The sequence below is a fragment of the Falco peregrinus genome, chromosome 12 (genome assembly GCF_023634155.1).
Source record: "Falco peregrinus isolate bFalPer1 chromosome 12, bFalPer1.pri, whole genome shotgun sequence".
Lineage (NCBI taxonomy): Eukaryota > Metazoa > Chordata > Aves > Falconiformes > Falconidae > Falco > Falco peregrinus.
In genome coordinates, this window is record NC_073732.1 from 17,180,096 (window position 1) to 17,203,260 (window position 23,165).

At 44.3% G+C, this 23,165-nt stretch overlaps 1 protein-coding gene across 1 annotated transcript in view; it reads right to left on the minus strand.

Annotated features, from left to right (window-relative positions):
• The window catches only part of LPP (LIM domain containing preferred translocation partner in lipoma), a 355,264-nt gene that overhangs the window by 19,043 nt on the left and 313,056 nt on the right, over nt 1-23,165 (minus strand). The window contains 1 exon segment of the mRNA XM_055816821.1: nt 1,093-1,271. Coding sequence (XP_055672796.1) covers nt 1,093-1,271 — 179 coding nt within the window.

Consider the following 23,165-nt stretch of genomic DNA (forward strand, 5'->3'; position numbering starts at 1 on the left):
AGCCCTTGACCTGTGGGGCTTGGGGAAAGAGCAATCTCCAAAATGTTAAGTGGGTGTGAGAGAAAGCCTTCAGAAGCCTGCGTGGTGCGTAACCCTTCTGCTGGGCCAGTGCTCAGAACCACATTTTACCTTACACACAACTGCTGGCACAGAAAAGCAAGGCAACACAGCAGTTGCCAATTAACCCAGCCTACGTGAGCTACAGGGAACATCCTCGTGTCGGATTTTAACACGCCAGTTGATTTGTGGCTGCTTCCCTTTCTGTCAAGTCAACCTGCTTCTTTGAGCTTTCAGGCCCACACACTGATGTCATAAGGCTCTAATTAAGTCTACCCCCTTAGAAATTAAGAGATAAATGGTTGAGATGTAAACTCACATTTGTCAGTATTGATTTCCTCTTTTAATTGAGGGGTGTAATGTGTCTGTCTTTTCCATACCGGGGAAACATTTGTGCTCTGATTATATCTACCTGTCTTCCCTAGATTAGTTGTGATGATGGGGGTGGTAGCACAGCAGTGACAGAAACTACTGGCAACTATACCTTTTGACTTACTTTAAATAGCAGTTTCATTATAAATTATTACCAGGGCTTTATTTTCAGCAGTTTAAAAAGCTAATTAGCAACTAGAAACAAAAGGAGCTGTGAGCAACCTGTGGCCACCTAGATCCTTCTAGCCGGTAAGCAGACACCTGCAGAGTGCAGCAGTACAGGACCTCTCCTAATTGCTTGGTGGAAGAAGCAAGGAGACGCTGACGTGGAAGTGCAGGTACAGGCAGCAAGAAGAAACGTGCACATGCTGAGTGCAAGGGAAGGCTGCGGGAATGCAGAGCATTTAAAACAGAGAAACACAGAAGTTATCCATAAAGTCAGATCTAAGCAAAACAGAGATCAAGCAGCACTGGCCCCTAACCAATTAATCTTTTATGCCACAGTGCGCCTGCTTGGAGCAAAGCTCTGCCTACTATTTACGAGCCTTGGGAGGAAGTGGCAGAGGGTTCAGATCTTTTTGGACACAGTCTGAAAAAGGAGGAATTTTAGGGACAAAAGAGAAAGACAATAAGCAAAGCCACTGACAGCAGCTTAGGCCATACTTATGGAAATCCTCGATGCAGTGGATGTTCCCACCAGCATCCACAGTGAAGGGGATCCCGTCCAGGCTGCGATGGCACATCACGCAGGTGAAGCAGTGGGGATGGTAGGCCTTCCCAGTGGCTCGGAGGATCCTTTCCATGATGGGCTTTGCACAGACGCTGCACTGCTCCAGTGTGTTCTGCAAACAAAACATACGCAACAGGTGTGAGCACTGTCTCAGCAGGACATTTGCAAAGGTCACTTAGGATGGTGGCTGCTGCTGGTCTATTTGGAAGGTTTAGGTACTTTCTTTTCATTTCTTCTATATAAGTGCAGTACAGTCAACAAAGAGTATGATAACAACACAGGGCCTGGGTCAAGCCTTTAGTATAGTGTGAGAACACAAACCAGAGCCTTCTCTCAGAAGCTCTGATAAATGATCAGAGATTGTTCATCAGGTGGGTTTATCTGAGACATTACAGCTTCTGTAGCCAGGAGTTACGCAGCCTGCACTCCTGAGTTTTTGCCTCTGGACCACCCAGTCTGAATGACCTTTTGCAGCTGAGTTGATCAGAGACAGCCTCCACAGCACCCAGTGCAAAGCTGAAGCACAAACTCATGGGGCTACAGAAAGACCCCCTAACTGCTCTGCCAGTACAGCTCCCATAAAGGATCGTTATCTGCCTTGTAAGAAAATCTTGATCTTCCTCTCACACCACGGAGACTACTGTTGAGCCTGGGGAGAGCACAAAGCTGTGCCTGCAATGAAAGCTTGGAGATTTCTCAAGGACTCGAGTTCAGGATGACTTTAACTGTTCATTTATCTCTGGCCCACAGTGTTTCAGGTAATGACTGTGAAATGCCAGCTCTAAGGCCATGATCCTTGCTGCACACATTTTACATGCTGGCTTGCTCCTGAAGCACCGGAGCCTAGAAACTCCCCACCCTTCAAGTGGGGTCCATTGGATGATTCATCTCATTTCACCCCTCACTCACCCTTGCAGTTAATTATAGAAACACCAAGATAATTTTGCTTCAGATGGTTGTCTCTGAGACACACCAACAGTTCTGGCACCAGCTGTGCAACTTAGCCTTTTAAATAAAGCACCTTAAAGGTATATGCCGTGAATGGAAGGTGTAACCCATGTAGATGCAAACAACAACTTTGTGACAATGATTTGGGTTATTTCATCGGACTTTAGGAAAACAAACCTCACCTACTACTCTTGCTTGGGGAAAAAATGCTTGATGCATCTGGAGTTACCAAATAACATTATCAAACAGTGTTTAAATCTTGGATGAGGTAGAAAGTCTATGATTACAATATTGATTATGATTAAGGTAGAAATAAGGAGCGGGGGGAAAAGGGAAAAATCTAATGGACATAAATATAAAAAGCTGCTGGAAGGCAGATCATGTTGACAAACACAGGAAGGCCAAAGTTCTTCTCTTCTTCATGCAACAAAATTCCCAGGGAAAGCAGTGCTTTGACTGACCGCATTGTTATTGCTTCTTTGAGCCAATATTCTCAGGGGCAAGATCCAGCCCTTACATGTGCAGCCAAAATGTATTGTCAGGAGATGAATCACCCAGGAGCTCAGAGAGGTTACTTCTACACTGACATATTTGCTATTGGACATCATCTCTGGGCTGCACATCACTGGTAAGATACAAACATAGAAATACACAGGCTTATATCAAAAGATCAAAAGGATTGTTTTTGGAAAGGTCAGTATGAAAAGTCCTGAATTTTAACCCATATGAGAACTGCCTCACACATTTGTAAAGAGAGCACAGCCAGACTAGCATTGGTTTCAGACTGGGTTTAGCTTTATGCCTTGTAATAATGGGCAGGAAAGAATTATTGCTGGCCTTTCTGTCTGGTTGCTGTCACCATCATCATCATTATAACAGTAGCTGGTATGCCAGAAAAAGCAAGGTCAATAATTTTCTCCTTGGAGAAACAGCCTGGCAAATTTACCATTTTGCTTTGCATAAGCAGACCACATCATCTCAGTTCGTATCCATGCTGTTCTCTATATTGCCAAGGAAGGAATCCAGCATACCGACGGAAGGTTGTGCCACTCATAAGGCATTTGCTATGACTCCGTCTGAATATGTGCAGGTACGGAGTGTTTGCCTCACCAAGTCACCGCTTGCTTCCTTTCCAACAGTTGCCAACAACAGAGGCCAAAGTATGAGAACAGAGCAGGCAAAAACCAGCAATTCCTTAGGATGTGCTTCCAGCCTCCCGTGATTTCTGGCTTAGGGACTTCCTGAGCCACAGCTTGGCTTCTCTGTACTTCGCCTCAAGTGGACCTTTCTCCCATGAACGTTGCTAATCACCTTTTGAACTCTGACAAACACTGAGCACCCACGGCACAGCTGGGAGTTTCGCGATTTACCTACACACCGGGGACTGATCTGCTAAGCAGTTTACCCCTGCTCTGCCACCGCCACCAACGTGACACTGCTCCAGGCAGCAACGGCGAGCACAGCCCACCTGGTACTGCGAACAGAGCAGAAACCCGCAGCCACAATGCACCCTGCAAAGGGCTCCAACACCACACAGCACGGCCTGGAAATGCTCTCGCTGCAGATCTGATACAACTCCTACTCGCACGTTTCAGACACACAGAGCTGAAGACCACAAGGGATTATTACAGTCATCTTGTCGGACACCTTGCGTTAATGCTGGCTTTGGTGGGAGTTTTGCAGTGACCAGGACAGCACGTAATCTGCTTCTGGCTTATGCCTTCAGAACACACACTTCTGCTCCCAAATCTCAGCTCAGTCACACTGTTTGACAGTCCGGCAGCTAAGTATGAAAAGCATTTTAAATTAACCAACTCCTGATTAAGCCTTCTACACAACTTGAAAATCAGACCTGAGAAATTTATTCTTTTCATCCGTCCAAGTCTGTAAGAGCGAGGAAAAACAAAGTCATTAGTTTCAGACTCCAGCTCACTCCCTGTCTGGGAGTGTATTTGCTTAAGCCTCTTTCCTTGCTAGAACCCTGGCTCAGACCCTTCTCTTCAAGGTGTTACCAGAAGATGCCAAAGGGAAAGCTTCCTTGATTCACACCCATTTGACATCAGGTTGCTGTAAGGCAGGATTTGGCCTGTGGAGCTAACAGGGTTTTCTTTGATTCTCTAATCAGGTTATCCCACATGCCTAAGTGCTGCCCCAGCAGCTAACAACCTGCATAAAGGTATTTCTGCACATTATGGGAATAGCATCCCTGTAGGATTGTAAGTTTGGCTTCTAGATTTTGCTCTCTTTCACTGTTTAGCTAACTCTCCTAGAACCTCCTGGAGTTTTAAGACCTTCAGAAAGCCAAACAAGATAAAAACAAAAAAACTAGCAGCCCTATTTTTCTTCTTTTCTCTCAAGCTGCCACTGCCAGTTCTCTCTGTAATCAACAGGTAGAGCTTAGCACATCTGATGAGCTACACAGAGGGTGAAAGGAAAGCACAGAGAAGAACTAACCAGCTAGGAAACATCAGAGCGAGGGGCTGGGGTCAAATTTACATCACAAGAATATGGAACACAAATCCAGCATGGGCTGTGCGAAAAGTTTACCATCCTTTTCCCATATTTTTGGCTAAGAGGTTGGGAATGCCCTTCTTTTTTAGAGACATTTGTGTCTCAAATTCCAACTAATTTTTTGCATTTAAAAAGGGCAGGGAAGGACCCATCAATTTCTAAATGGAAGGCTGGCCCAGTGTTAAAGGCTGAGTCTGGGCCCATGTCTCTTAAGGACAGAACTGCTTATCCGTGGCACAGTAAAAATAATCTCACCTGGGGAGAACAATGTACCCTAATATACCAGTAAGAAAAACCACCTCAAGAAAAGAAACACTAAAACACAAGCAAAGAACCGAAAATGACCAGGATATCAAGCATCAGCTTACAAGTGAAGACTTGAAGGTGTACAGCACGATGAGCAGGAAAGTGGGAAGAAGCTGCTTAGGAACAAGTATCTGAGGATAGGGGGTAGTTCTTTGAGGGCCTCCCTATAGCAATACTTGGCCCTTCAGAAAGCCAAAGGGAGTTGCTCTGCAGATGTTAGGTCTAAACGTGGGACACAAAGTGAAAATCCAGACTGCTGGGAAAGACTTCTGGGGTGCAAGAGCCATTGAAGACTAGAAGTGGGAAGTGTTTGAATCCCCTCCTGAAGACTTTACGTCCCAGATGGAAAGCTGGCAAACTGCTTCAGGGAGCAGAGCTGCAGTGACAGCCTGTGGGCTGCAGCTCATCCAGTTTCCCTAATGCTGTAGATTATAACCCCTCACAACCAAATTTTGGGTGACAGCAGTAACTCGCAATATAGCTTAGCACAAGGACCCTCCCACAATGACCTAGCAATGAATGCAGAAGAAAAGCCACATAGAGATTAGTCATTGCTTCTTCTGTATTGGCAAATCATCTGGAGCTCTAATGAACATAAATAATCTCTCCTGCACTCTGGACCGCAGACCAAGGAGAGCTCACACACAGGGACATGAGCATGGTATTGCTTATTTTGCTGGGAGAGGGGAGGGAAGCTGCTGGAGTAAATTACATTGGCAACTGATGCACAGGGACATGAACCCACTTTTTGCGAGCACTGCAGAAGAAATACATTTTTTGGAGTGACTGCATGGCAGAGATGGTATTAGCTGCGGGAATCAAAAGTGACTGTTGTGCTAAAAACAGGCACATGGTCAACTACTGTAGTTCAACTGTAACTTAGTAAAGTGCGGTAAGTGAATTGCTTTCAATCTTGTGACTCCGTCCTTCATTTCCTCAGACTGTGAGGAGAGCAGAGCAGCAGACATTTTCCCCATTGTGGGATAATTTTTGAGGCTTGAAAATGTTTCCATACTTAAGTGAAGACAGAACACTTTAATCTCAAGAAGTCTGGTAAGTTTATAAACCCCAAATTAGATCAGGTCAATTGAAACGCTGCACTTCAAATAATTTCACAATGGTTTCATTTAGGTTTTGGGTCTGCAAATATATTTAATTTATAATCCAACTATGTAACACAGACATTCATGGAGGGGTTACGTGTCAAGATGTAATTTCAACACTTTCAAAACCTTCCCCCCCCCCCCCCCGGTCTTTTGCATTATTTTTAGAAAAGGAGAATCCAAGACCCTATTTAACCCCCCACCAAAGTCCCCAGCCATCCCCAATTGCTACCTCCACAGATGGATAAATCTTGGCAAACGCAACATTTAATTTGCTACTGGCCAGCATGAAATTACTTCCTCCATATTTGAGGAGAGAATTTGGGCATGTGTGTGTTAATCTTTCTCACTTAGCTTGACCAGCTGGACACATTTTATCAGTGGGTGACACTCTCCTTCCCTTCCTGCTGCTCTCAGAGGGGTAGGTCCAGCAAGGGAGAGCCCAGCAGAAGCATCTTGGCCAATTCTCTGATGCTCAGGCCACATTGCCATAGTTGCATCAGTGTGTTGGGGCAAGAGATGTGACCCCTGATAGCCCAATACATCCTGCCAAAATCCCCTAATTCAGACACAGTGGTAAGCAGTGAGGGTGCTCTTTAGCTGGTACAGCTTGTTTTGCTGGGAGAGGGGAGGAATAAATACTGGAATAAATTACATTGGCAACCCTACAACATTACCAGCATGGTGTGGGTCTGAGCTGCGCATACAGCTACCAGCTGCACAACACAGGCTCAGGCCCTGGAGGTTACTGTATTCAGTGGCTTTCAAATAGTTCTTCCATTCGGCTCAGTTTTTAGTGGCTTTCCCAGCACAGTAGCAATACCACAGCTGGCATGCTTCCCCTCTGCTGGAATTTGCTTTTCTTGTCAGGAAAAACGAATTCAGCTTTGTATTTTTGGACTCGGAGCAGCTGGAGGTGAATCTGGCAGAAAGTCCTCTCAGCATACAGGATGAAACAAGTCCCTTCCCCTTGCCCTGTAACTATGAGAGAAAGACTAGATATGTTTTATGGCTTATGTTAGTAGCAAAGATGACAATGACATGCAATTGAGTCCATAAATGTGCAATAACATAAAGGCCATGATGAAAATGGAACAGGGCTTGAGAAATGCTTCACAAATGACACGCAGATGTCAAAATATGCTCTACAGTGAGAAGGAAGAAGCTCCATTTGCCCCTTCTTAAAATAGCTGTCTTACCAAGCGAAGGCTAAGGGATGGCTTTGCCATTGCCTGAGCGTACCAAAGGCTGGGGGGAAACGGAGAAGGCTGCTGGATCCAGCAGGCCAAAAGTTGGCCATACTACCTGGAAAAAGGTATATATTTTTAATGATGAACATAATTAATGTTTAGAACAGCACAGGAAGGGTCAGGGTGACTTCTATGCTGCTCAGTGCTGCTTTAGACAAGACCCATGTCTGCCTCTGGTACCACCAAGTCAACAGTGATGAAGGAACGTCAGGGTTAAACGATCTGCTCTGCATTAGGCTCAGTGTCCAACCACAATCACACTGACTCCTTCCAGCTAAAAATCCACAAGAAGCTTGATGTTGGAAATTACTTAACTACTTTCTGGCACTCAAAGCTACTCATCTTCTGTAAATTCCTTGCTCTGACAACACAGAGATCTTTGTCACTTCAAAACAGCGGTGCTTACAAATGTAACAAATGTGGGAATCGTTCTCTAAACTGGTGGGCTAAAAGATAAAATGCCAGATTTTCCTTCTGGCTTTTCAGCCAAGTAACTTGTCAGAGGCAAAGCACTATCATGCTCTGTGCCTCAGTTGGCCTGTAAATAGAATGTCTGTAGAAGCTGCATATTCCAGTGAGAAACTGGATGCTGGTAGGTTTGATAAATACTTGTGAAGTAGTTTGTGTGCCCAAATGGTTACTTGATGGAAACAAGCTATTCTTAATAGTAAAAAAATATTTTTTTTTAAAAAATCTGTAGTGATCGCACATACCTCAAAAGTCAACCAGGTCTGACTTTGAGAGGTGCTGTACCGGGGAACAGCATCTGAGCTGTTACTCAGAATACTCCAGTATGGCTACAGGAATTTGCAAGAGTGAAGCATTTCAATACTGGGGAAATACTTCTAACTTACAGTTGACTTTACAAAAGCATAGAGAATAAAAGTCTATGCTTATGAAATTTTTTCAACAACTATTACAGTCACATGCAATACTACAGTAAGCCAAGCAACTGAAAGCATCCTCAGCGACTAAATATGTAAAAGGACATTGTTCTATATCTTGGTAATCAGCTTCTGTTCCTTCAGAAATTTTTCATCCTAGTGAAGCTGCATTTCCAAAGCTTATCACATTTTGTCTACTGTCACCAGGAAAGAGGAGGTGCACATTCCCCACAAAACTGAAACAGTGCATCGTGCCTGTTGGTGAGCACAGCTCAACTTGGTTTTATCACTGCCGACCACACCACACACCATGTATGAACCCCAGTACAACCATACGAAGTCAGTCACACTACACCAGGACTGCATCTGGTCCAGAAAACATTCAACGACTAAGCTGGGGCAGGCTTTTGGAGTGCTGGGGATACGAGCATCTGTAAAGCGCAGAGCAGGAGACAAGCCTGCCTTGGCAGGGAGGGATGATCTGATAAGACAGTTTCCATCTGTGATTTCTTCAATCCAAGGAGATCCCCAGCTCATGACCAGACCTTTGGCCCTCGTTCCAAACCATTGCATAATACAACGCCTGGCGCAAGATGCTGATTTTCAAAGATTTCTAATTTGAAGGAAATCCCTCAAAATCCCTCCCAGAATGCCAGAGGTAAACAGTTTGTTCAAGGCTTCTGCAGCTCAGGCGAACTGGCACAGAGCTACAGCTGAAATCCCTGGACCCCATCGCACAACAGCAGCTGTGCCTCAGAAGATTAGCATTGCTTCATAACACTGGGGTCGCTACCTAAAGAAAAGTCATCTGCTGGCTTTGCCGACTGCAGAAAGATGGGTTCAAGGATTTGTTAGAACTCTTTTTTTCCACTGGAGCGAACCTTGACAGCTTTAAAAACTATGATCTTCTATTAGCTTTGCTCCTGAGGGACAGGGGGAATACATCGCAGGTGTCAATAGCTTGCGCTTTCACATATTCTTAACACCCACACATCAGGTGAGGGCACCTAACAAACCATAATCATAACTCAGGGCTCTGCAGTACAAAGCTGTCTGGGGGATAAAGCAAAGCTATTCCCTATGCCCAAGTGCTTCCAGGCTTTGCACTATAGATGTAGCGCTGTTTGCCTTACGTGTTCTCACCACCAAATTCACCTCTTCCCTCAAAACATGTTGTGTCTGACCTTGTGTGCCACCCTGGGAGTTTTGCCTAAATAAAGATCTGTCCTGTTGCAATTACTTTCTGCCCAGGCAGCAGAGTTACAGGCAGCTGGGAGATGTGGCAAACAATGAACAGATACACTCTGCTCCTTGTTTAGATACAATTGTGGACAACACAGAGATTTCAAGCTTAATTAGCAATGCCAAGGAAGCTGTTAGAGAGGCATTCAAACTGCTTGCAGTTTAAACTGATTAGAACTTCGTGAAAACAAAACAAAATTGTGTAGCAAATTGTTGGGCTAAAATTCAAGTCCAACCTAACCGCATCAAAGGAAATACAAAGTCACTATCGGCAAAAAGTGGGCTGTTTTTCTTTTCTTTTGGTAAAGAATTTAATTTCATAGCCTTTAATAAACCTGATGCTCCAATCCAAGCTTGCCACTCTGGCAAAGAGCTTAACCAAAATAACACTGGAACTCATAGCTGGCAGGCCAAAGAGACTACAAATTGGTCAAATCTGGGCACAATACAAGAAAAAAAAATCCAAAATTCCATTCAATCTTCCCGTTTTAGAATTTTGATGTAACTGACCATTGACATGGAAATGTTATCTTGACCTTAACTGCTAACGCTGACTTGTGGAGGAAAAAATGACTGACTCTGTGACATCTCAGTGGTTATTTATAGTTTCCCTCACCCTCCTCTTAGTATTTTTACATTAGAAATGAATTCTCGCCTGCCACGCTTTTCCTGAAAGACTGTCTGAAGAGTGCAAGAACGTGACATAAAAACCATCAAGAAAATGGAGTCTTGTTTAACATGGAAAGAAAATTTTAGCTGGAAACTCTATCAGTAAACCAGCATGACGCAAAGCTGAGCTTGTTTTGGTTACAGCCTTTGAACTACAACCTGTTTTAAGCTGGCATTTTATGCTTCCTCTGTTCTCTAAGAGAGATCTCCTGGAGAAACCAAGGGAAAAGACAGGACTACTTGAGAGTCTGGGTACCTCTAAAGTTTGTACAAAAAAAAAAAAAAAAAAAGTGGTAGAATCCTTCCCTTTCACTCCTTGAGAATAAAACCTCCTCACCTCTATGCCACAAGGCACACAACCCATTTTCCCCTGGTTATTTCAAGTCACAGGTAAGGGCTTCTAATAGCTACCAAAGGTTAAATATTTCAGCTGAACAGCAGTTTACCAGCTCCCCCTTCCACTTAAATTGCTCAAGCAAAGAGAATGCAAAGCTTCTCCAGAATCTCTCATACCATTCACAAGAGAAAGTCATGTTTTCTAGTGGCAGGGGCAGAGCACTGGAAACTAAGAGTGCTCAGGTTTTGTCCCTCGGTTCACCAGTGACTCTGAGAGTTTTATTTCATGGTTTTCCACCTCTGTGCATCATGTTATCTGTGGAGTGGGTTTAGTAAACTATTGGGAGGCCTGTGATGCTCTGACAGAAGTCACATCTCTATTACAAACACCAAAGCTGGCACCTAGCATTACCAAGAAATAAACAATTCCCCAAACTGAACAAACCAAAAAAAAAAAAAAAAAAAAAAAAGAGAAGGTAATGAGATTTTGCACAGAATTTCATGGAGCTTTCACTGAAACACCTTTTGAGTGCAAGATAATAATTTTTCAGTGTATACGTGCAAGTTCTGAAATACAGGTCATGGCAACAGTTCAGCATAAAAATAGCTGCTTTTAATAGATAACGTAATCCAGTATAAAGCTTGGAAAAAAACCCCCAAACTCTCACAGCATTTGGATGCTGCTGCTACCAAACTGACAGTAAGAATATGATTCTCCCAAATCCCTGGTGTGTTTCTTAAAAAGTTGCCAAATGCATTTAAGTCCCTGATGTGAGGAGAATGTATTGGAGCCTTTAGGGCAATGGGAGACTTATCTGTGCCTGGAATATGAGGGCTGAAAACTTTGTGGGTGCTCTGAGATCCTTCCAAAGGGAGAGGAAAAGGTGGTTTCTTATTTCCTCCTGAGTGAAATGCGTATTTTAAAGACTTTGGAAGAACATCGAGCAGGGACCACAAGCAACCAGCACTGGCCACTCTGTGAATAACAGAGAGCATAATTTAGTGAGTCAACATAAAGCAAGAATTGTGCTCCTGTACTCTTTCCCCTCCACAGAAAAACCAGGAATTTGGGTTTTTTTGGGGGGCAGGATTTCTTCGGAGGCTTGAAATGAGTTATCCCCTGGAGCGATACCCATTCTTCTACCTAGAGTCAGATCCGAATTGGAAATAAATACAGGCTGCTGAGTAAGTCCAGGGCCAAATATATCACCTAGCAGGTACTGGGATTATTTTTAGATGCAATGACATCCCTGTTCTTTTCATTCAGATAACCTGGATGTTTGCTTCTGTTCCTGGTCTGAGGAAGTAAGTTTGAGCCACCTGCTGAGACAAAAGTGACAGAGAAGGAAGGGATACAAAAAGGGAAAATGGAAACAGCTATGTAAGAGGAATCCGGACAAGGCATAGCACAGATAAAAGAACTTCCCAAAGAAGTCAAGTGAGATGTGAGAAAAGTGAAAATCCATATGCTTTTAGCTGGAGACTGATGTTCCACCCTGAGAACCCACCCATTGCCTGCCTTCCTGCACTATAAGATGATCTCATCCGCAGGAAGATAGCAAGAGAGAAAATGGTTTACATCAGCCCGTCTGCACCATCAGCACACCTCCAAGGATGCTTCTGCTACAACTCACCTCAAGGTACAGTTGGGAGAAAAGGGATGATACATTACTCCTTCTAACCTCACAAACTGATACCCGCACTATAGGTCAGATCCTTCCTGGAATGAGGTGTGAAAAGTAAACCAGACACTTTGGGAAATTCTTCTGTTCAAGACACTGTGATGGGACTGTTAGGCAGAAGATTCCCTGCAACACAACTGCTTACCTAATCGATCTAATCTCTTGGCACTGTTCTTTTACTCTCAAACTAGAAAAAAAAATAAGGTTTCCTGCGGAAAAAAAAGAACTTTTCTTATTTTGGACAGACAACATGGAGACTTGGATACAGAGATCTTGGATAGCAAAACCATTGGAATGCAAATAAAAATGTCTTGGGCTCAGACTTGCCATCAAGAGCAGATGGGTGTGTCTGAGTAGGTGGTAATTCTCTGGTGTCAGCAGGGTTAGGCAAGGATGCTCAGAGCAGGAAACCTGCACTCTAAAGTCATTTCTTTGCCTTTCATCACCACAAGAAACTTTGGATTAATTTGGAATATGAAGGACACTGGTCTGAGCTGTTGGGAAGGTTTATGTCAGAGCAAAGCAGACCAAAAAATCAAGCTGACAGTTGGCATTTCTTTCCCAGGTCTTTTACATCACTTGAGGAAGCTGCCCTGGATGTTATTTGAAGCTGAAAAGCACAGCCACTGAACACTGGGCTAGTCAACTGTCAGTTCATAATATATACTAACCAGATTACTCCTAAGTTTGTGAAAGCAACACCAAAGGCTTTCAGCCAAATATTACACTTGAAAAAAAAAAAAAAAGAAACAAGAGCTGAGAAAAACCAGCGAAACCCAAATGTGAATGGAGCTTTTGAAAAGGAGAGGAGATTCACTTGGGCACACACAGCAGTGACACACACTCCACAGTCTTGTGACAGCGCTTGAGAATCAACAAGCAAAATGGAGCAGCAAGAGGAGGAGAAACCAACTTGTCCAACCTCACTGTTTTCCTAGTGACATGGTTACATAAGAAACGTGCATTTATATAAACACACTGAATATATAATAGATATTATATAACACGCCCATTCTCCAGTCACTAGTGTCCTCTTGGTGTATGGACTCTCAGGCTGAAATCACAGTGGTTATGGAATACAGAGGAAAAAATAACATTATTCCAGGATCATTCTGTTCTGTAACTGTTCCATTCAGTTATGGGGATTTTCTTTCCATAACAGTGGAAGAGACTGTACTTGGGTGCTTCACACAGTATTTTAAAAGGTCTGAGATCACCTGCACCAATGGTTGTTTCTCATTAATATAACTGCTGCATTGCTCATCTCCATCCTAAGACAAGTTACTTCCAACTTTCCTTTCTGAAGACCAGAAATTGCCATTTCCCCAGAAAGAACATCTGAACACCCAAAGTAATCTGACCCCTGCCTTTTGCCAAGCAGCTCACGCAAAGTAAAACTGGTATGGCCCACATCTTTCCATAGCTGCTGATTTAACGGACCTACTAGGAGCAACAGAAGGGGAAGGGCCATTCTTCACCAGGTTCTGACTATGGACCAGATCCAGGGGCAAAGGGACAAGACAAGCTGGTAACAACACATGGCTCTTGTACCTGATTGATCCAGCTAATGCAGGCAATATGGACAAATAGTGGTGGTCTCCTAATGAAAGGAACACATTCTTCGTTGCTGGCACCATCCCACGCCACTGTGCAAAGCGTCCCCTCCCCACACGTGCTGCCATACCAGCTCCCAAAGAGACGAAGGAGAAGGACAGAGGGACAGGGGGTGGCAGTGAAGAGCGGGGAGCAAGGAAGCGATCTAGGACTCGGAGCCATCCTCTTTCTCCGGGTTTGCTGTTGGGGCAGCATAGCCCAGCTCTACCCTACCTGTAAGTTTTCCTATGGAAAAGTTAATGTTGGCTCCTTCACATGCAGTGCAAGTCCAGCAAGCATCTTCCTGCCAGTTCTGCAAGGGCAGCTAAGGAGTCTTGCTGGAAATCTGGCCCCAGAGAGAAACAGCAGTGGAAAGCAGCCATTTCAGAAGCACATTATTAAGCCATCAGACCAGTAGCTACAGGATCCCCATGGAAAAGTTGATCCAGGCACTTTGTATAATTACTTGACCCCTCCCAGAGTCATTTATTCCCCTTTGTGGTTGGCAGGGAAAGTCAATATCTTTTGGAGCTGCAAAGTCACAGGGCTTTTAAAGAAGCCAGGTTTATAGGTGAAGACATTTCCCTTTGCAAAATCTTCACTTGAGTACACTGTTCCGCAGCAATCCAGGCTTTTTGGAGAGCTAATGCAGCAAGCTCAAATGAGCGTGGCACAGAGGCAAGTTTAAGCTTTCCATTTGCTTTACCTACATATGTTTTAACACTCACATTTTTAGATGAAGAGGCATAAAAATAGCTTAATTGTACATATTGCCTACAGTACTGCTGGACTCCACCTGTGGGAAGGAACTAGAGTTTAAATTTTATTAAACTTGCACGTTTCCAGGAGGTTGCTAATTATCCTGCGTGTTTTATACAGTATTTCTGGCTCCAGGGTCTTTCTGTACTTTTCTGAAAGAAACCCAATGCAAAAGTATTTGAGCTGAGATCTGGAATGCGTGACTGAAAACCAGGCACTCACTCCAGGGTTCATCTGACCCCACATATCCTTGTTCTTACCAGGCTTTGGAAAGCACTTTAAGATCTGCTGGTGAGAAAATACTGCCTGGGTACCAAAGACCTGTCTTTCCAATTTAATTCTCCTGCTTCCGTGCACTTTGAACTCCGCTGTTTGCCTGCCATTCCTAGGACTACAGCTGGGTGTAGAGCCCGATGTGTAAATTAATTCACTTTGGGTACAATCCTCCTTTTAACTACCGATCACTTACAGTCACACACTGCAAAACGTCCTCAGGGATGGGGTGTTCTGTATTTTAGGGTGGTTAATTCAAACCACCTTTTTTTAAAGACACTCCATGCCTGCAGCTTGAGTCGGGGTATGTTCAGCATCTTGGAAAAACAAAACCAAACAAAGCAGCCCATAGTCTCTCACGAAGAAAACAAGCTACAAGCTGGCTAGAAAGGAGGCCAGCTTTTGAAAACACCAGCTTTTGCCTTTTCTGACCTAGATGGCTGACCACCCCCGAGCACCACTTGAGTGCTTTTCTTGTGCTCCTTGAACAAAGGCAGCCAAATGTCCAGTGGCCATAAATCATCATTCTTCAAGTGGTATCAGATGGAGTTACTGACATCTGGACCTGCCATGGCAGTGGTTTAACAGGATGAACATGTTAGCTAGTGCCAAGGTAAGGGACACAGGGATCTTGTCAGCACATGATATGCATGCTTCCCATCTTCCCACCATGCCTGGACTCTCTGCTTTCTTTTGGGAATGTCACAAAAAGAAAACAAAACAAGGCACCACTCCTCCTACCCCAAATTCACAGTTTATGAGATACTTGGTGCTACCACAGCATTGTTTCTGTGAAAAATCCTTGGCAACTGATCCACTTGCATAGTGTCTTACAGGTTTGACTAAATCAAGACTTCCATGATAATGTTCAGACCTAGTCTGAAGACATCAAGAGATGCAGACTTATCACTTACTAGTCTTTTGTTCCAGTAGTAACCAGTCATAGTGTTAAACTGTTTGTTTTATTTCTACTGAGAGTGTTTGGCTACTGCTTCCACCATCATTCTGCCTTTCACTGCTATAAAAGTTTCTTTATTAGCCAGTACATCACCTTACACATTGCATCACACTGCCTCTGAGAAGTTAAACTGTCTGAATTCACTTGAAAATATTTTTTCTCCCACCTTTGGCTCTTTTCTCCAACTTCTTCAGTTTTTCAGTGTCCTTGTAAGAAATGGACAGTAGACTAGATAGGAGATTCCACTCTCTTACCAACACTGGACTTGATACAAAACCACTCTTCAACTTAGTCTTCCTGAGACTTCACAAGCAGGTCTTTTGTCAGCCCTTTTTGTCACAACACTGGAAGGCCTCCTTAGCTGACTGTCCAGAAATCTCTGCTCCTTCCTAAGGAAGGCACTTTGCAGGATAAGCTTCCAGCTGTAGACAGAGCTCGTGTGCCAGAAGATGATGTTTTTGTACCCGAACAGATAGATGGCCTCACAGTTAGGTGCATTAAACCAGTTTTGCTCAAAGTACTCCAGAATGTTCATCAGTCCATGCCCCTCCATTCCACTGCTCTGACAGTGGATCCACTGATCTTACTAATCTACTAATTTTATCAGCAGTTATTTTTTCTTTTTTTTTGCTAATAACAGATTACAGATAAGCATCAAGTACTATCAGACATAACAGCTCTACAGTACCACACTTGAAATCGATTTAAGCCGTGCTCTTTCACATGGTTTCTCTTGTAGGGACAGTTGCACTGGTCCCAAAAATATGGTTGGGGGAAAGATGTTTTATCCCATGCTGCTTTGTTACTGTCACAGGGAGTCTTAAGCAGAAGCCATTAACAAGCTATGTGATTTAATGGCATTTCAGGGTGGTAGTTATTCCACAAGTCTATATGAAATAAAAACTTAGGTGTATAAAAGCTTTTCCAGAAAGATTTAAGAATTACTTCAACAGGAGGAACAACTACTTTACTTGTTACTGGCAAAAGAAAAAAAACAAACCGAAACAAAAAAACCCTAATCACTCTGACAAGCCCCTGGAAATGAACAAGCTGACTCTAGTTTTTATTGTGTAGGTGATAGCTGCATTAGGCACCTCTGAGCGACAACATTTTCAAAGCTACTGGTCAAGCCTACTTCTGCAACAAGGAAAGCTCTCAAAGTCACCAGGCAGAGATGTTCCTAGGGCTGGAAGCATGGAGAAAGCTTGAAGACTGACTATTCCCCAAAAGACAAACCTGCAGTATAAAAGAAAGTGCATTCCCAATGCCAGACTTTCCACAAACAGAACCAGGCAAAAGAGATGTGAAAGATCCCTGGGAACGAAACTAGGAAGTGTCTGCAACAGCTGGTACACAGCGAAGGGAACCTCTGAAACTAAACTAAGTATAAGGCAATTTTATGCATGTTACTCCATTTCTATAAGCTGCAACTTTATAAACCTTTTCAATTATTCAGTGTCTTTTGGATGTTACACTTATTTGCTGTAACCTTAACTTGGTTTGAATTAATGGTGATGATATTACACTAGGACACTTGGAGTGGAGTACCACGAGCCTCTAGCAATGCCCTCTGTCAACAATACGGTGCCGCAGAGAAGAGAATGTGTTTTCCCCAAGCTGCTCTGGCTAGCCTAGGAGATGGAAAGGCGCAGAAGAGAAATCCAGCTAGAGGAAGCTCCAAGCACCCCAGGACTGTAGCCATCCAGTCAGTTAAGCTCTCCGAAGTCACTCCATGCAAGTTTCAACGAACAAAGCATTAGCATCAACCCATTTCTCAGAAAGGTAAAAGCAAGGCACAGTGAAGCAACTGAAGCTGAGCAAAAATTATACATAAGGCAGGAGAAGAATTCAAAATAGGAGCAATGGCTGTGAGATATGGACACATGACTGTGTTCTAATAGTTTAGCTATTAAATTAACTACTTTAAATTAACTAGACTTCTCATTTTCTTCCTCCTGCTTTAGGGCACTCTCAGCAGCTTTGGCACACTTGAGGCCAGCACATGGACCTGCTGGATTTTGGATCTAGGAGCTAAAGGAAGCACTGAGGGGAAGGACTGGCAGGCACCTGGACATAACGATGCTCTGGACAGGAGGAAAAAAACATTTCCCAGGTGGCTTCCGGAGCCCAGAATTTACAGACTACAGGCAGTAACTCAATCACCAGGAAAAGATCTTAGGGGAATGTGGAGAGAAAACTGCAGGGCTGAAAGCAACTCTAGTGGTCTGGCCAGGTCACCTCAAATAGATAGTGTCACAGAGAGGCACAGGATAGCTCACTTGCCCATACATACCCTATATGGGGTAAATGCAGCACCACAGGGCCACTTTCCCATGCTGGGACCTCCTCTCCATGAAGCACACCAAGATTTCCTTCTTTTGGCAGACTTCTGAAGGCCTGGTTACATTTTCCTCTCCCCTTCTTACAGGTGCTACCATTTGGCACATACAGCTGACATATCAACTACATGTGCGTCTGAGCTTTGCAAATCCCATGTAGGAAAATGCTAGCTCAGACATGCAAGATTAAGTCAATGTATAATGTAAGAAGAGTGACATAAGTGGACCCCCATTTTTCAAATCTTCAGCAAAGATTTCAGAGGGCAGGGTAGTCCCTACCCTGTTTTCATATGCCAGGATGTTTTCCAAAATGGCTTGTGCTTTAGATCCCATTCACTTTTTAAAATAGATATTTTTCACCAAAACTGCTGGAAAAGAAATCTACCAACGGAAAGGGGCAGCTGCACCTTGCAGACATGCACAGCTGAAGCTCTTTTATGTAAGATTCCCCCTGACCGTGTGGAGAGCTGTTAAGATGTCAGATCATGGTTTGCTGCTCTCAGGGAAGCTGCTGCAGCACTCAGTCAGAACAAGTTTACGTCTTGGAGGAATTAATTTGTCTGAATAATGTCATCCTGGTTAAACAAAATGTTAGGGAAAATATTGCAGTGTGCCGGTGCACCTCCCTGAACTGCTGCCTATATATGGAGATTAGCCAGCGTGAAAGGGATCCTGCTGAGTCAAACCGGATTATAGCAGTATTATTTTATAGAGGCAGAAGAAAAGAGGAGGGAAGGAGGAGCTAGGGAAACCTTGCAAAATAACAGCTGTTTGACATGTTAAAGCAAACAGCATGGATGTGAAAATGCTGCCCGCTTACACAAGCGCATCAGAACCAGGTCAGCTGACAACAGCAACCAAAAATAAGTTTTTACCCCTTTTAGCCCTGCAGGCAACCCAGCTCCCAGAAAGCAAGGTGGACTCCAACCCTTTCCCATGCATCAGGAGATGTGTTGGCTGTGTTCCCACCAGGCACCAGCCCTGTGGCAGCAGCCTGGTGGTGGAGATGTTCCTCACATGGGAAGGATGTCCTGGAGAGCCTCACTTGGCCTGCTCAGTTGCCTAAACAGCACGTAAGGGAGCAAAGAAGCTTGCAGACTCAGCTCTCGGAGCCCTTGGGGAGCTGGTGCAGATGGCAGGAAGGCCTTCAGTAAAGTCCCTGAGGTGCCTCCATTTTTCATCATCAGGCATTCAAACAACCGTTTATGCGCTGGTTGTTCAATGCTGGCTGGAGACTCAGGGCTGGTGGGAAGTCACAAATGGGATGTGCCCTTGTGCATCTTGTTTGCAGAGCTGGATCTGCCGCGTGTTCTTAGAGCACGCCTGGAGGGCTGGTGTCCTCTCTCTCCAACAAACAGCTTGACCTTACAGCGATAGCATAGATTCCTTTGCCTGTCTCTCTCTGGCCCAGCAAATATACCTGTGCAAAGAAGACATGCTTGCCCAGGAGAAAGCAAGACGTGCCTACGCCAACCATCTGCACCCTGCAGTGCAGGGGGCGAGGAAGACTGGCAGCTGCCTTGCAACTCTCACTTCAAAATCAGCCCTAAATATGCTGCATCTCAGGCCAGGGCTCTGAACAGTGGCACTGTGTGAAGGGGCTGAGGGTGGGTGAAGATGACCCCCTGACACCCTGATGTCATTAAAGAACAGACTCTGCTTAAGCACAGAAGAGCAGCAGAACTCAGGCAGGGGAGGAGGTGGTACTTTTCAGGCCAGAAAGAGACACCATGGTAAGAGGCAAGGCTCGTGCATCTCTTTGTAGTGCTTCTATTCAGCAGTGCTGGCCTTGGTGGATCAAAATCCCCTGCTCCTCCTGGGAAGTGTCAGAGCCTGAGTGTGGTGGATTGTGCTAAAAGTTGTGCTTTGCAACACTGAGCTGAAGACTGCTGTGGTAGCAGTGGAAAAACACTCCTCCATCCTCCACTGCCCAGTGCCAGAATATCAAATCCAACGCTATGCTAGCCAGAGCTTAGAAACACATGGTTCAAAAGGAAAAATTCAAAGGGATTTGAGTCATGGGAATATGAAAAAAAAAAAGATTATCAAAAAACAAATAGAACATATCAGTCATGTTGTAACTTCGAAAGCCAAAATTTCCTCCCAAAGCCAGCAGTGAAACAGTTTCCAAGATTCCAGGGTGCATCTCTGTCTGGAGCTAATATAGACATTTTTTTAATCCAAGTTTCAAGCCCAGTAAAATCCATTTCTGGAACCCTCCTGGCCAGACAGCCAAAGAAAAGAAATCACGCCACACTTCCTCAGCCCACCTTTTCCCCACAGGTAGCATTTTAGCCCATACAGCTGCACCCCTCCAGCGTCACCATGCCCATCACAGCGCCCACTGCCCACCTCCCACAGAGCAACACCCTTTTCCACCCCCTTTTTGCAGGCAGGAATATTAGCCCTGTGCTCTTCCAAGTGGGGAGCTAGAGCAGGTTGGGAGCCCGTGGTGGGAGGACAGGCACAGTCCCGACCCACATCTTCCCAATGAGCGCCTCCATCCCTTCCCTGTCACTCTGCACATCCCAGGGTATTTTCTGCTGGCCTCAGGCGGAGCTGCAACAAGACCTCTCCCCAAGCAGGCTTCTGCTCACATCTCCCGTACATCTCAAAGAAAGGGCAGGTTTGGGGGTGGTTTTGCCTTCCAGTTGAGGAGGTTTTAGACCCTGGGTCACTCATCTCCAGGGCCTGTTTCCAAACCACATACATTTCATAAAACAGTCTGGGCGTACTGCACCTCCACTTTCTTTTCCTGGCTGTGTCAAAGAAAATGGTCAGAGCAGCCTTTCCTGGTGGAGCCAGCCCTGAACGGGAGTGAATTAGAGCATGACTAAACAACCAGGCCACGTGGGAGCTATAGATGGAGGAAAACCTACTTTCTAGGTACTTGATGCAGCTTGCCTTAAATACACTGAGCAAAGGTGACACTGACACTGGGGTGATTGCAAGAGAGTTGTAGGGCTAGTTAAAATATTTTTCCCTGAGAGGTACTAACAAGCTTCCACCATCACTCCCAAGAGCCATGCTTGTCAGACCAAGCACGTGGCTTCTAGCTAGATGAAGTTATCTGGGATGAATTCCACCACAAGCATCAGACCCATTTAATAGAAATCCAGTTGTCTCCAAATCAGACAAAAAAACGTGCTCTCTTAAAGAAATAGCAGTAAAAACCAAAACAACCACCCAACTCCCTGTGTGTAAACATCAACAAAAAATAGTTTAATACATTTTGCAAAAGTAAAACCAGAATAAATGCTTTCCCTCCAACACATAAGGAACATATTATTACCACATTGTCTTCAGTGATTACTCAAGCAATGCATTTAAACGTTCAGGGAGAAGAATGTTTGCTAAAATATTGTTATGTAACATGGGGAAAATGACTAATTCTGTCCTTGATCTTTTCATATTTTGCTCCAAGTAAGAGTCACTATAACTTATTCTCTAGTCGAAGGAGCAGCATAGCCGAATTCTGACCCAATTCCCCCAGTGGTTTTTACAGTGGGCTGATCCTATCTCCTGCAGCTGAGTTATTCCAGATTGACTGAGCATAACCGTCTTCTGAATCAGTCCTTCACGACTGCACATTTCCAAAGACAGGTGGAATAAACAGCACACATTTCTCCATGCTCCCTGCTGACAAAGGTCAGAGACCGTTTACTTCCAGTTCCTCATGAGTTGTGCGGAGTATGGAGTGTTACGCGTAAGCCAAGCAGGGCCAACTCCATCCAGCAGTTGTAAGCATACTTTAGCAACTGCTGATTCATGGAGTGAGTTTGCTACATGAATTCCTGTCCTCTCCTGACAGCAGATGCAGAAGTTATTGAAGATCTATCCTGTGGGCATCCTTACTTCCAGTTCATTTGCATCAAGAGTGTATACAAAAGACAAATAGACCTGTCCTTACAGACACATACTAGAAGTTGCCATTTTCCTATCCTAGGGCAGCAGGGTGTGTGTTTAAAAAATAAATAAGTATTTGGGGTTTATAAAGTTTCAAGAGTGTGTTTGTTTTTTGTTTTTTGTTTTCTCAAAGCTGTGACCTAATCCAATCTCTATTGGAGTGATAACTGTCCTGCCTACACAGAGTGAAGGTGACACTGACCCTGGGGGGCTATTCTCAGAAGATCTGTAGTTAAGGGTGGTAAAAACATATTTTGTTTAAAGCTTTGGAAATATCCCTGACTTCCCCTCCTAAATGAAAGTTTCCAAGGGAAATGTCTGATCCTGACATGCTTTTGAGAAGTAGCTTTTTACTCTGTGTGTGTGTGTGGGGGGGGGGGGGGGGGGGGGATGGTGGTGGTGGTGTAGAAAAACCTGTTCTTGGGGTTTCCTTTCAAAGCTTTTAGATTCCATCTTTCAAAACGTGATTAAGATTTTCCTTTTGGGGGATAACTGGGGTGAAAACAGAAATTCCCAACCACCTTCAGCTGAAATCCATTTCTTGTGAAAATTCGAACATATGTCCCTGTCACTGGAGAGGCAAGATGGGTTTCAGCTCTCATGGGGATGTGTTGTGCCATCAGGTGATGCATCACAGCTCAGGTATCAGCAGTCCTCATCAGGCTGGGATTGTGTTATTATTCTTCCTATAATGTCCACGTATGAGCATAATGCTATGCATGATTACATGGGCTGGACAAGTCTAGGTCTTGCTTAGCCTGGAGTTAAGAGGGAGGAGAGTTACTGAACTCAAATATTTGGGATTTATCCAAACATTCCCACAGCCAGAATCCAGTTCCTTGGAGCTGACCCTATAACATTCTCCCTCTTTTCCTAAAAACTTCCTCAGTTTGAGGTTCAAAGGCACTCATGAAGCTCTGTCACTGTATTAACCTGTACCAGTGCGATTTACCCAGTCTATCACAGAGGCCCTAATCATCCCCCACTGAACACCTGTTACAGCACTCCTGTTATTTTTAATTAACAACAGCCAAAGTAAAATTACCAGCTCAGTCCTCAGTGAGTCTGACTTGAATCCATGCCCCCTCAGAAACAGTGAGGTCTGCTGTAAGCGGAGGAAAATGCACCAACCTGCTAAGGGACAGTGAGGCAGAGAGTCCCTAATCTTACCAGAAAGTTTCAGATGGCAAACAAGTCTCCTTCTCCAGCTAGAGCACCAGGGCTTGTTTTGCAATTAGAAAAGAGAA